General features: G+C 38.9%; 1 protein-coding gene across 5 annotated transcripts; it reads right to left on the bottom strand.

The window, feature by feature from the left end:
* Positions 1–1,015: 1,015 nt before the first annotated feature.
* Positions 1,016–14,735, bottom strand: RAB36 (RAB36, member RAS oncogene family). 5 transcript variants are annotated; one of them, XR_011682009.1, is made up of 11 exons: positions 14,362–14,735; positions 13,553–13,649; positions 12,266–12,354; positions 9,733–9,798; positions 8,910–9,011; positions 7,228–7,292; positions 6,590–6,641; positions 5,141–5,222; positions 4,081–4,167; positions 3,423–3,542; positions 1,016–3,193 (listed from the first exon to the last, which is right to left on the bottom strand). XR_011682009.1 is itself a non-coding variant. In XM_071445604.1 (11 exons), exons 2-11 carry the CDS (start codon positions 13,619–13,621, stop codon positions 3,129–3,131), a joined length of 801 nt encoding a protein of 266 aa, XP_071301705.1. In that variant the 5' UTR covers positions 13,622–13,649; positions 14,362–14,710; the 3' UTR covers positions 1,016–3,128. The 5 variants fall into 5 exon arrangements, 4 of the variants coding, with proteins under 4 accessions (XP_071301705.1, XP_071301707.1, XP_071301708.1 ...); XM_071445604.1 differs by having other exon boundaries at positions 4,081–4,171; positions 14,362–14,710; XM_071445606.1 differs by lacking the exon at positions 14,362–14,735 and adding an exon at positions 14,211–14,346 and having other exon boundaries at positions 4,081–4,171.
* Between the last annotated feature and the right edge of the window lie 7 nt (positions 14,736–14,742).

Below are 14,742 nucleotides of genomic sequence, written 5' to 3'. Positions count from 1 at the left end.
TGAGAAATAAAACATGGTTTCTGATTAATACGTGGCTGAAACTGAAAAATCGGATTTTTGTTAACACAAAGCAGCACTCTTGGAGGAGTTGGACAAAGCTGACAAGTCTTGGGAAGTCCCATTCAGTCTAAATCATTCTATGAACCCGGGGGAAAAAAAGGAACTCTCCTTCTCCAAATTCAGACAACAGCAATTTCTCACTGTGAGAACTACTTCAAGGTCAAAAACACAGCAAAGTGATCAACCCTCTCCATCACCAAATCCATGTTCTCCTTGCCAAACATTTCACTTGAACTTGCCTGCTCAGAGGTGTGATACAGAGTGTTCAGGGCATTCACTCACCAGTGTGTTACATCAGAACAACCCCTAACTATCAATGGGAAGCTGAAGACACAGAGGGGGACAGATTTATTCATGGAGAATGGAGTCCAGTTCCACCACAATGTAAACCTGAGCTGGGAACCAACAGGATTTACAAAGTTCTGAATCCCATGACCTATATAAGTATAAACAGCCATACCTTAAGTGTCAAATACTAACTCAAAAGATGAATAACACTGTTAAAAATTAAAAGAAAAGGCTTTTATAGTAAGAAATTAACTTTGTCAGGTGGCTCTCTTAAATGGCTTTTGATCCATCACCAGAGGATTTGCTCAGCACCAATGCATCCACAATCCATGAACACATTAGCTTTTCCTTATTAAAGACAAGAAACAGCACAACTTCAGTACTTCTTGTGGGAAATGGATTGTTACAGTTGCTCTTTACCTTTGCTTCAGACTGACTCCAAAGTTTACTTCAATTTCTCACCTGCAAATTCCACAAGGAAGCTGAAACTGTTACTGTTGCCATGATCACTGGGGGGATTTCAACTGGTATAGAAATCATGGTTTACCCTACCTATAGTGAGAGTTAATAAAGTTTTTCCAACACCGTTTTCCAAAATATTAAAGCTTCTTCAAAGTCAATTAAGTTGCTGATAGAATGAATTTACAGAGATAAAACATTGACCAGGTAGAACTTACATATTTATATTTATTTTCTATAGTTAGTTTCTTTTGTGCTTTTCTAAGCAACTAATCATTTGCAACATGATCCAAGATTCATTTTAGATGATAAATTATTAATATGGAGTTCTTTGCAGGGGAGGTTTCAGTGATGCTAAAAACACCCTTAAAACCCAAACACACAAAAAATTACAAAAAAAACCCCAACAAAAACCCAACAAACCACCAAACAAAAAACACCCAGTCCCAAAGCATCCATCATTTAATAGACTTAGGCTATTGTGCCATGATGGCTGATGACTGATAGAGTATTACATTTGTATGTGGAGTTTCTGGAGCTCCAGATGACACAAAACAGCAATGACATCATGCAATGTGATGAATCCCTAGGAAAAACCTGTCCCAGTTGATTTCCCAGGCAACATGATCGTGTTGTTGCAGACATTGCATCTCTGTGACTTTGTACAATAATGGAGCTCAGCAACAGAAGAAACCCTTAGGAAATATATTTCTTGGTGGAAAAAAAAAAACCAACCAAAAATGGATATTTTCTTCGATTTGCTCCTGAGTCATTTTGCAGTGTAAGCATTTTTTTGTGTCAGCACTGAAGCCCAGCTAACCTGATCAGCTGCAGCAGAGTGAACCATCTCCACTCTCACTCAGCAAACACAAGGCCATGGCTGCCCAGCCAGAGCCTGTGCTACAAGCACAGTGTCAATTCACCTCTCTTGTGAGGCAGACTCTGGAACTGAACAACTGCATAGAACATCAGAAGGTCAAAACATTACACATTTGGATAAAGAGCTCCTTTTGTACCCTCACAGATTCATTTTTTCCACCAAATGCTACATTTGTGTCCTTGCCAACAGGCAGCACAATTGCCAAAGTGAAGATTATCTGACAAAAAAAGACACAGAGTTCCTAGATCTCTATTCATCATATTCTAGGAAGCTGCTCTAACTTACGTCAAAAGGGAAAATAATACAAGCATGCTCAAGCTCTTTTCTCCACTTTTTCCAATTTCTTATCAAAGTGGGAAAAATGGCAGAGAACCCAAAATATTTTCAGATTGATGCATTTCTTTATTGATGTCTGCATTTCTCAGCAGCTCAAATCTGAGTCCTGTTATAATTATTTTTAAAGATACTCTTGATTCTGCAACAATTGAATAAATAACCTAAGAAACAGTACCTTCATAGGTTTTCCTTCTCTTCCTTTAAATTAATTGCAATATGAAATTTAGAGCATTATATACAGATTTTTAATGCCAGCAAGCCTGACATGCTGGATATTAATACTAGAAACATGGAATTCTAAGCTAGAGACAGAGTATTAGGAGTTCAGAGAGCTATTGGAAAAAATTGAGGGAAATAATATGTTCCATTTTATGCACCTGTGTGACCATTCTTTCTTATTCAAGAGAATGGAAAAGAATAGCATTCTTATCTGGCAACTTTTTCAAAATATTAGACAGCTGTGTTAAAACAACTATGTTCCTACCTGGACTTCTTTTAGGCTTGGAAATATTTAATACTGGGCTCTGATTCTCAAGTGGAAAATGAAAAGTAATCAACATTTTTCCTGGATGGAGAAACCACAGTGGAAACTATGCAGTCTGCATTTGTGTACTTCCAAGTCTGATATTTGAAAAGATTTACTTTCAAATAGTTTTAAAATACTTGGAATGCATAATAAAAGCAAATCAGAGTTATTTTACATGATTGTTTTAAAAGGCAAAACCATATTGACACCACCCTTCATTCTGAACTGCCACTTGTTTCCTGCTCCCACTAGAGAATGCCACTTCACTAGCTAAGATTTCTAGAGAATTATCAGAAAACAACACACTAAAATGACATCATTTTGACTACCAGCCTTTTTGGCAGACAGGTGAGCCCACAGCACTGGCAATGTCTTCCTGCATTAAGACAAGGATGTTATGTTTCAGCTACACAGAGAAAGGTTTGCATAACAATTGTAGCACCCTGCACAGGGAGCCTGCAGCAGCAAGGGAACTCTCAGCAAGAAAGTTTGGGTAAGCTTTTCCTCCCTCATTTCTAAAATTAAAGCTCACTATTTCTGGTTTGAGAGCATTGTGGCACTTGCAGAAATAGGTGACAGTTAGCAGCAACTCAGGCTGACTCGAGCTTTGTCTTCTGGAACTTCCATTGTGTTCTTCTCTAGCTCTGTGGAAACAAAGTTATCAAATCAATATACAAGAAGTTCTACCATCTGATATTAAGGGTAACAAAAGCTGCATGCAGGCCCAGTCACTCCTGTATGCTGAAACCTGGGCAGACAATGATATGAAGATGCTTGCAGGTGTTTGAATCTGGCTCTAATGCTTGAAAAACCTCCTCAGTCCTTTGGGCTATAAACAAGAAAAATGCACACAAAAAGCAGAACTCCACATACTGATGAGATTTCCTGCCCCAATCTGGGCCCTGTGCCCAGGAGTGCTCTCCAGCTCCTTTATCATGGACTGTTCAAAGGCCAAGGCAGCAACTCGGGAAAAGAATTCTTGGACATTTTCTCCTAGGAAACAAGACAGAAATGATGAGTTTTACAAAAGCACATCAACAGATGATCAGGCATAACAAGCACATCTGTCAACAGCTGACTACTCAATATTGGGACAGAACAGGCCTCCCCAACAATCTGTCTCTCATTCTGATCACTGCAAAAAGAATTTCTTATTTTCTTACTTTGGAATACTGTACCCTGTACTGCACCTTTATTTTTAGCCAGCAACAGAGAGAATTCATTTTGTGGTGTCATCTTTTTCCATTGCAAACGTTGAGTAGTAGTGCACATGTGTATTTATGTAACTATCTATGAATTATACATGCTCAGATACTGCAAAGCAGCTTGATTATTTCTTTCTGCATACACAACAGTGAAAGCACACATACAAATGCTCAAATAAAATCAGCCATTAATAAGCCTGAAGTTTCTCATGGCAACAAAACACAAGAACAACAAAAAACCAGCACTGGGGGGGATAAGAAGTTCCTCCCACTCCACCATCAGCCCTTGTGGTTATGCTGTTTTCACATCCTTTGCAGTAATTTACCTGTTTTGGCTGACACCGACCAGTACTCTGCCTGCATGGCCTTGGCAAAACGGATGGCATCCAGCTCTGTCCTGTCACACACAGCACCTGACTGGGCAAACAAACCTGTGTCTGGGCTGCTGACAGCACCAGGCACTGCCACAGACCCACACTGATGCTTCCAGTTTTCTCAGTGGCCTTTCTGACCTTGCCTAGGCTTGGGTAATCAGACATGGCTGCAAGAATGTTCAACTCTTTAGTACTGGCTTGAAATGGAAGGCTCCACTCAGCTCCCACAGCACTGAAATAAAACAAGAGTTAACAAGTGGCTCTTGTATCTAGCACATCCCCTGGTAAAGGACAATCAGGTCAGCAGCCCAGGTAATGGTCTTGAAATCCTTGTCAGCCCATCACTCTCAGCAGAAGAGTTGTGGGACCAACCAGTAACAGAATAAACAAGGTTTTTTTCAAAGCTTTAAAAAAACTTTTTTCTACAGAAAGACAAACACAGGGCTGAGAATTGTATAGAGAAACTGCATTCACCCTGTTCTTTTGAAAATTATGTGCTATTCAATTAAGTAAGAAACCTTCCCTGTTCCTGAGTAATGAACACACCATTCCTTAAAAACCAATTTCCCTCTAATTTTTCCAATAGCTCTCTGAACTCTAACACTCAGTTGTGAGTATCTAGCTTAGAATTCCATATTTCTGGGATTCATATCCAGCATGTCAGGCTTGCTGGCATAACAAAAATACATATAATGCTCTAGATTTTGTACTGCAGTTATTTTAAATGGAGAGAAAGAAGAAAACCTATGAACCCTTACAGAACAAAAACAAAACCTTCAAGATCACTATGCTCGTTTATAAATGCTTGAAAAATGCCAAGCAAGAAATATTTCACTAACTACCCATTTTTTTCAGTCTCTCCTTTAATTGGTTTCAAGTGGCCTCTTCAATTTACCTTTTAAATTTTTCACTCAAGGTCTTTATCTCAATGACATTGTGCACAACTTGCAAGGGAAATGGCTTGAGGAACTAGGGAAAATCTGATTTCCTTATCTGCACTCAATTTACTCACCACCAAATCTTTTTTTGTTCCAACCAGAAAGATGAAGCTGGAATCTGGCTCATTCTCCCTCAATGCATCTTCTAACCACTGTCTGAAATATCAAAAAAAAAAACCCCAAAAAAACCCAGTCAGAGGGAACAAGGAGTACAGGAGAATATGACAGATAAAAGGGTCACAAGAAAAGTGAGTGGCAGAACTTGTGTGAGAGTATCAAAAGCCTCTTTTTCTAGACAGAGAGAGCAGTAGCTATTCCAACTCCTTTGAATATGTCTCCCATTAAGGAAAAACCATACCCATGGCAGAGTACAAATTCAACAATCACTTCAGCACCCAGAGAGGAGATTCCTCAGTGTAAGGGAGAGGGCAAAGTTTGGTGCAAGATAAGGAGTAAGAAAGCAAGAAGCAACTGAAAAGGTATGAACCACATAGCAGGTTAGATACAAATGGGAATAAAGGGTGAAATAATCTATTCAGCATTATAAAACAGCTCCCTATGAAGGCTGTATGATTCTTGTCTCACAAGCTTTTATATTCTTGTTACTCTGGCAATCAAGTTTCTCTTGAGTCATCCAACACAAGTCAAGGAGGGAAGGGAGTGTGTGCATGTGTGGGAAATCAGGTTCACAGGCTTCAATTACTTTCAGCCAAGCAGAGACACTAATATATATATTATTTTACAAAGCCCTATGTAAATGAGCTAAGCACCATAGTACACATTCAAATCAGACAGAGTACAGGTTGTAAAGAAGTCTGTACCTGCATTCCAGTCACAACAGCACCTTAGAAATCCCTATACCCTGAGCTGTGACAGCAGTGTGCATCATAGACCCATGCAGGGCTTTGCAGCCTGCACTAAAAGCACAATGAGTTTACTCATAACAATTAGTGGGTTGTAACCAAATCATTACAAGGATCTGAACTAGTAAGTTTAGCTGTATCTACACATACTTGGAGTTTTAATTTTCTCTCCTCTTTTTGGCAGCCTATATCCCAGCAGAAACTAGAGAAAAAAAATTGGGATAACAGTGCAGCTAAAAAATGAAAGGCCCTTGAGACATCATGCATGGCATGCATCTCATCAATTTTATCATTTACATTAGATTCCAGCCTGTTATTCTATTTATACCAAATGAAGTAAAAAAAAAAAAAAAAGCCTTTGGAGTGCACTTCATCTTTTGCTGCATGTCTAGCTTTGGAAAGATCAAGCTTTCACTGAAGTGCCTCTCTCTCTGCACTGACTTTAAAGGAAGTCAAGTGTAAGCAGTTCAAATTCATGCTCTGCATTTTCTTCAGAAAAATCCCTCCCTATGTAATCCAAACTAGTAACTGTCATTTTTAATTTCTTAGCTCAACAGAAAATACACTCATGATCCAGCAAGCTCTTAACACCTACATATGGAAGGCAATTAAACCTGCTGTAAAAACCTTTAAAAGATAAGCCAAAATGCAGAAACTTACTTGGTGTGATCCAAAGTTTGGATATCAGCCAGATCAAACACTGTTATTATAGCTGCAATAAAAGACAAGACCAGAAAAAAGGCAATTAAATTAGAAAGTGTATCAGAAGTCTCTCCAACCTGTCTTGTTAAGCAGAGAGAATGTTTATGTATAAGGTGTAAGAACAGATTTAACACATAGGAAGTGGAGGACTATCCATTTGCTCATTCCTTTTCTTTTTCTAGCACCCAATAAGACCCAAGTCCTTAGTCCCCAGTGGTTTATCTATAGTCTGCAGTCTATAGTGCTATCAACCCTTTCATTTTGGGACCACAAATTAACACAGGATTGTCTCTTACCAAGGGGAAAGCCAGAAATATCCACCTCCAACTCCAGCATTAATCTCACCCAACCTCAAATTCTTTCCCCCAGTCACAAGTGCCACTTTCTATCAGTGCACCATCAGAACATCAGAGCTCACAGATGTGACAACACATCAAGTCCTGAACTTCTTCATCCCTTCTTCCCTGCAACAATGGACAATCCATTCCACCACAGTGTGTGTGTAGGTACCTTCCTGAGGAGCATACATGGATCTAGGTTGCTGTCCAAAATACAGCCTCCCAACAAAAGCAGGATCAAATTAATATTGCTCTCACCCTCTGCTCCTCGGTAGTAAGCAGATGCAATGCACTTGAACTTCTCCTGACCTGCTGTGTCCCATCTGTGCAACAGGGGGAAAAAAGAAATTTCAGGTTAATGAAACCCAGGGTAACCTGAGTAAACATGTTAATGAAGCAGCAGACTGGTACAAGGCAGGGAAGAATGTGATACCAGGGAGGTGTCACCATCTGGAACATGTTATTCATTAACTACTGAGAGAAATACACTCAAGTTCTATTAGTCAATGAAGACATGCAAACACCATTTTTACCTTTTCTTAAAAAGCACTAATAATTTTGGAGCCAATTCTGCATGGTAATGTCTTTTCTTTAAAACATTTTTTTCTTTCACCTATGTAATTTGCATGTATTTCTAGGGCAATCTAGTTTTGTAAATTTTCTGTGCTAATACTAGCTCAGTCATGTATTAGCCCATGTTAGAATCTTGCAACTGCTAGATAAGATATCTGTCTCTACACTACAAATTAGAGACCTGCAGCTCAGTCTAGCAGGTACTAATGAGACCATTAAATAAAATCAAGAATGTCCTTCTCATTAATGAACATGATTTGCAGTGCCATCAGCTACTGCCAGCACTACAGAGGTGTGGGTTTTGTTGTAGCCTAGCACTGCCAGTCATGGATACTTGCAGATGTATCTTGTATGGAAATCTCTCAGCAAGAGGGGGCACTAGTGCTTATCATATGGAAATGTTCTACCCAGCTTCTGCAGACTTTGCAGATAATGCAACCTGACCCTACTGCTTCAGTTTGCAAAGTGCTGATGCACGAGGCTGGATTTTTAGAGGGACTCAAGTTCCAAAAAGAAAGCACCTGGCAAAACTTCCCAAACACAATGACAGTGAAATCAGTGGGAAATGGATTTTTCAATAAATACCACAAGCCATCTATTTACATCAGTGATCTCACCAGGAAAAAGAAAAGTGTTCCTAAGTAAAAAGGTTTTTAAAATTAATGCACTGAAATATCTCATGCAAAGCATCTTAGATGTGCTCTAGGTCACACTGCAGAGGATTCCATAATGCCCTCTACAGAACAATGTGGCTGGCCACCAGGAACAAAGGGACACCACTCCACAGACCCTAAGCAGGTGAAGGGCAGGGTTCCCACCAGTCTGACAAGCAAAGCTGAAAATCAAAGATATCAGGTTCACATTCTAATAAAACCACTCCAGCCTTTCTATGATTTAGGGATAATTAATTAGTTGCTAATTAAGAGGTGTTGAAATCACTGGACACCTTATCATTAATTTCAATGACTGCAGGAATAAAACCCCCAGTAAAGCCAAGTTCAAGCTCACTGCTCACTGTGCCTACTAAACTCAGATAAGAGACTGGGGTTACACCACCACTATGACAAAAGCTTCCACTTCTCTTTCATGAATGTTGAGTAAAAGTGACAGAACTCCACTGAAATAGTGCAACACATTCAAGATGAATTTTCATTTACAAGCTTGGAATATTTTTTAGGCATGAGAAATCCAAGAGTAAAATTTCTACTAAAACTAAGTCCAGAGACAGAATCTTTTCTTCAGATCACATTATTCTTTGTGCAATTGTATCATATTTTAAAAGTCTTTATTCCACTACAGCCTGCAGCAATTCAAGCTCTGCTGAGACTGTACTCTGTGCAATGCTTAACCATGCTCTTTCAACTCACATCTGGAGGTTATATGGCATTCCAATTATCTCAAAACGTTCCATCTCAAAATCTACTCCAATGGTTGCCTTGTAGTCTCGGTCAAAATTATCTTTACAAAATCTGCAATTGAGAAAAAAAAAAAAGATGAACAACTCACAAGACAAGTACAAATAACTGCAAAACTAACACTGTCTGGGGTAAATTATGAAAAAAAAAAACTAACTGTGGATTTACTAGATAATGTAGAAGCAGACATAAAAGATTTTCTAGATAATGTAGAAGCAGACATAAAAGATTTTCTAGATAATGCAGAAGCAGAGATAAAAACATAAAGACACCAAAAGAAAAGGAGATACTGTTTAACAAACTAGAAAGCACATATATCTAGGAAGCTCTCAGGATAATGGGAGACTCAATAAAACATCTTTGGGCTCTCAAGGGGGGTACAGTATCTTGCAGTTTCAGTTACAAGGGAATCTATTTTGGGTGGTAAATAATGACCCAAATGAAACCTAGGCTCAGACACTGAAATTGTTTTCTAACTGTTTAGTCTTTGCATTGGATTCCTTAAGAAAACACTGTATCATATTTGTCTATATAAAAATACCTAAGAATGTAACATCTACTGATTGAAGTGCTAGAGCACAACTTTCTGTGGTAATGTACCAAAACTGTCTCATACTCTGGACTTCATTTTCTCTTCATTTAATAACAAAACCACAAAGTACTGGTTCAGGTTCAAGCAGAACCATGAAGCACTGCTCTAAAGCCAGCAATGGAGATGTTATAACATTTATCTGAGAAACAGGAGAATCAAACCATCAGCTGAGATACACCATACCTGTTGATAAGACTGGTTTTGCCAACATGCACGTCTCCTACCACAACCACTTTGGATATTTTCAGCCTGTTATAAATATTTGAAAAGATTACATCGTGTTAGTAGTAATTTCACAGTCTCCTTCTAAAAATTCTGATTTAGATCTCTAAATTGCAAGTGAGGAGCACAGGCACCTGTGATTTCAGTTTATCTACATGCCACTGTGCTGCACAGTCTGAGTCTTGAACTGTGAGAAAGAAAGTCACCAAGAGACCAAACCCTTCTGGAACAGAAATAGTCCATTTCTTACTCTAGTTTTTTCTTAATTTCAATTCAGTGGAAGAAATTTTATTCTATTAAAATTTCTTTGACTATAAGCATATGCATTTGGCATGATTTTACATAAGTTTAAACATAAGACCATAGTGCATCTGCATCCTTTGTATTCCAATTTATCTCAAGTTTCTCATTGACTTTAATAGTACAAACAAAGTCCTAAGTGCAGAAATAAGAAATTGCTGATAATAAAATAACCCATTGCAGAATGTGCCTCTGGGAAAAAAGGCCCACAGGGTTAGAGGCAATACATTTTCTGACTACCTGCAATAATAATAATCTGAACCTGGCTTCATGCAAATAATCCTCTTTGCTCTGGGTCCTCCCCCAGGACACAGCAGATGGGCTTTAGGTGACTCAGCCTGCATTCTTAAAATTGAAACTGTATCTCTTTTAGGAGATGCAGGTGGGTAAGTGAATTTAAATTCATTTGTTGACCTAAGCTTGGATTGACATCTCCTGTGCAAATGGTACAAAAATGGCTTGAGAGGTTTAATGCTCTTTTCTATCAAGGAATGGCTTTTTAACAAGGAGTTCATCTTCTATTGAATACTATTTCTGGTTACATCAACTTCCATGTGATGCTGATGCCAAGTTAATCTACTCTAAATAGCTGAAAAATTGATTGGTAAACTGCATGGCCAATATCTCCAAAAAAGAAAAATAAAGCTATATGTGCCAGTCAACATTACCTGGGTGACCACAGACCCCTGTGCTCCTGATTACTGTTACTGAGAAAATACTGAATCAAATCATCAACCTTAAGGGAAAAGCCAAGGAGTAAGGGATGGTTTAGAGGTGTTTGTTCCATCAATTTGTACTGGGGGAAAAAAGACTCCCTAGATCAGCCCAGGTAACACAATGAGGGACTGTCAGGAGAGTATTAAATAAAGCCATTAGCTGCTGAATTTATCAGACTAACCCTACTAATAAAATATTTCTTTGTCCTTTGGAAAGCTAATGGAAAAGGAAAAGATGATGGTTATTCCTGACAAGCTTTACAAGTACTGTACAAGACACTCTGGCTGCCATTCCTACTCCCACTCCACCAAAAAATGACCAAATAATAATCATCTCTAGAAATCAGTGACAGAAGTAATTTAATTCTATTCACAAAGACAAAACATAGTTTTTTAGTTATACTCTGTTACCAGAATAAATTACATACAGAGTTGGTTTACTATAGAAATAAAAAAACCCAAAAACCTAATAATAAAAATCCCAAACAAATACAACTTGGAAATGGAAGGAAAAAACTACTTCAGTTCAATAAAACATGTCTTACCTGGAAAATTGTCCAGACACTTGTAACAAATTTACATGAAACTAAGATAGTGACTGTGTTTCTAAAAAAGGAATAAAGTCACTGATGTCTCTCAGGGTGACATATTTTCAGTTAATTTTTTTTTTTTAGCAAGACTCCCTAGTGAAATGAATATAAAGTTGCATTTAAAGATGGATATCATGACAAGTCTCATGTCAGCAACTCCAGAGCTGGAGGAATAGTGAGCTAATTGCCAGTATTCATAGGAGCTCCACTTTATGGAGGATCCTTCACATTGAAACCAGAAGCATTTATCACTAAAATGTACAGCTATTTATTTTAACTGAATAGTGATGATTTCAACACAGTTTAGCTGTCTTGCCTTACTTCAGAGATGAAATCAGTAATAGTAACAGTTCTGGTGGAGAGATAATGCAGAGAAAAAACCAACTTCAAGATTCTTAGTAGAGTATAAATCAGCTTATTCTGATTTTTAAATGCTATATATTTACCAGAATTTTGCTCCAGTTTTAAGGAACCTTTTAAGAGAACTTCTCAGCATGTATACTTCAAAAAGACTAAAACCAGATTCCCACATTTTTCAAGAAACTTGGAACTGCTGCCTTTATATCCCTGCAAAGCCTTTATTAACTGCTCCTTTGGAACACCTACAGAGAACACAGCAAGGCTGGATCTGTTAGATCTTTTGAACTAAGTGTTTATTTAAAGGGTGTTAAAAACCTTTACATTTCTAAACTACAGCATTTTTTCAATGCTATCCCAGCAGAAGAAGAGGTACTCAATTCATGCACTGTGGAACAGGTCAGAGAACTGCCCTTTGCAGGGGCTTTGCTGCCTTGAAACACACTGGAGTAAGGAAAGCCAACGAAGAAAGGAGGCTCTAAAGAGCTTCAGATACTTCCTTCCTTGCATACCTGGGTAATTACAACTCACCCAGCTGTTCCAGGGCTCTGCTGACAAGCACTCCTGACCTGTGCATGGAAGTGCTCCTTCAGCTGCAGACAGGCCTCAGGTGTGTAGCACTGAAAAGAGACAACAGCTGCTGGGACAAACTGCCTGATGGCCCCTTGGCAAGAAGTCCAACTGGCAGGGAAAAGCAGATGAAGTGATTGTTCACAGGGTTTGTTATCCTGGCACAAGGAAAGGGCTAGGTTGGGTTAGAAGGCAGAAAGGCTTCCCCAGAGCTGTGTTTGTTCAAACTCCTTGGGACAGCACCATCCTTGGAGCTCCTTTCTGAGTGCCAGTGTCAGCATTGCCTAAGCACTCATGGCCAAATCCACTTGCTCATCATTCTGTGCCCCAGGAAGGGCCTTCAACTATCCCAACAATCCAAGAAAAACATGGATGGGACCATACCACCAGCAAGTCATGATTACCACCATGGGACCATACCACCAGCAAGTCATTAGAAAAACATGGATGGGACCATACCACCACCAAGTCATGATTACTGTGAAGTTTTTCAATTGTATATAAGTGTGAAGCACTGTTTTTATTACTAACCCTTTAATGGGAATTAGTTAAATAGGAGGAAAATATATTTTACCTTGCATTTCTTGAAAATACCTGTGGTACTTTTCATAAAATTAAAAGTATAATATGTGGCTGAGATGAAGACTGGAAAAAAGTGAACTCCCTTAAAAGGATCTTTTGAACAACTGAAAAAAACAAGTGGTAATTCCCTGCCCTTCACTGTTCTATTATACTTCAAATACAGAAGTCTTTGGGGACATTAAAGGTATTTTGTCTGTGTTTCTACAGTGCCTGCCCACTACATTTGATCTACTGTATGACTAAGGTTCTTGTACAAACAGAAAATTAAAATTGCCTCAAATTCTTTAACCAAAGACTTCTAATTAGATTTTTTTGGCAAATTTAATGTCAGCTCTGGTTCCTCTTTGCCCTCAGTATTGAAGCTCTTATTCGTGTAATTATTACTGTTTGCTGAAAAAACAAATATTGTAAGATAACACTTGTGTCACAAGAGTCACTTTTTGTAAAGGTTAGAAAGAAGAATGAGGATTGTTATTAAAGAGTTCAGCATTGAATGGGACTATGAGGTCACATTAAACTTTGAAAGAATCTTAAATAACTTGCAATTTTAACAGAAGACAACAAGTGTACACTAAATTAAATTAAAATACCATATTAGCACAATGGAAAGATAGATCAGTGTGGCAGGGACTACATACTGTGACCAAAGGGATAAGAAATGCTTACCTTGGGAAACTGGGAGATGATTCTTCCTCTACTCACTGGGGGAACCCAATGCGTTAGGCTGGACTTCATTCTCCAAGTTCAGTTAAAACCTACAAGTCTGAAAATACATAAAGAGAAACACAGTATTCAGGAATTACCTCAATACAGAGACATTCAGGAACTCCCTCCATAAAGACTAACCAAGTTCTTGCAGACTTGCCATCTTTTTTTTCCTTTTTTCTTTCCAGTTCAACTGGAGGTTCTTCAACTCAGTGTGCAAGGAGGGGAAGCTGTTTCCCATGCAAACAGGACACCTCAGTGTGCAAGCAGTGGCCTTCTGAAACTACAAGGCACCAACTCTAATTCCCTGGGAGGGCAGAGAATTGCTCACTTAATTCAAGCCAAGTGCTCACAGTTTAGCTCTCAAAGGACTCTGCAGTGTTTAATTTTAAAATCTTGCTCATCATTGTTTCAAATGCCTCTGCACTAAGCACATTAAATAATGTTAGGGATCCCAGATTTCATGTGGTCAGAAGAAGGGAGGAAAGATGAAGCTGTCACATTTCTGGGCACAACCTCAAACTTTCCTCCAAGATCAGCTCAGAAAGAATGAAATCTGTCTGACATGAAAAAAGAAGAATGTTCACATGAAAATCACAAATGCATTCAGATGTCTCACCTGAGCTACATCAATTTGGTTATGTAAGGAAACCTCGTGGGCTGCTGGGGGAGGGGACTCAAATTAGGGGACTGATTTCTTACTGGCATTCAAAAGAACATTTCTAAAGGGACCATTTCCATCACGTAGCAAAGTGTAAGGAAGGACTCACCGAGCAGCAGCTGATGCAGAGGATTCCAGCCACACAAGCAGCCCAGCCCCTGCTCCGTGGCCATAGCAACAGGTTTGCAACAATTCCCTTCCTCCCCCTCTTCCACAGCCCAGGAAGGCGGAGATGCAGTAATTGAACTACACACAGAGCAGTAGTTTTAAAACAACAAACTCGTTCTAGTGGTCATACAGATAGAGTCCTTTGATCAGAAACTGCTCCTCAATAAACCCAATGGTCCCTAATCCTGAATTAGGCAACAGCTCCATTTTGTTCAGAGATCCTTGTATATATGGATACCAAGAGCAGGATTAGCCTATTAGGCAAGGAACCAATGGAGGGGGAACTGTGACAGTGCTAATATTAAGCATAGCAGCAATTATA

This window comes from Agelaius tricolor, unplaced genomic scaffold (genome assembly GCF_023055355.1).
Source record: "Agelaius tricolor isolate 1412-34295 unplaced genomic scaffold, bAgeTri1.0.p SCAF_20, whole genome shotgun sequence".
Classification (NCBI taxonomy): domain Eukaryota; kingdom Metazoa; phylum Chordata; class Aves; order Passeriformes; family Icteridae; genus Agelaius; species Agelaius tricolor.
Note: the sequence above shows the minus strand (reverse complement) of the source record. Positions and strands in the feature narration are given on the sequence as shown.

Excerpts from the sequence above, each read along its gene's own strand:
- RAB36 (XM_071445604.1), bottom strand. The coding sequence starts at position 13,621 with ATGAAGTCCAGCCTAACGCATTGGGTTCCCCCAGTGAGTAGAGGAAGA. Across the intron at positions 5,223-6,589 it reads CAAACTTTGGATCACACCAA|ACAGTGGTTAGAAGATGCAT; the intron begins GTAAGTTTCTGC and ends TTGATATTTCAG. Across the intron at positions 3,194-3,422 it reads TGGGGCAGGAAATCTCATCA|AGCTAGAGAAGAACACAATG; the intron begins GTATGTGGAGTT and ends TTGTTTCCACAG.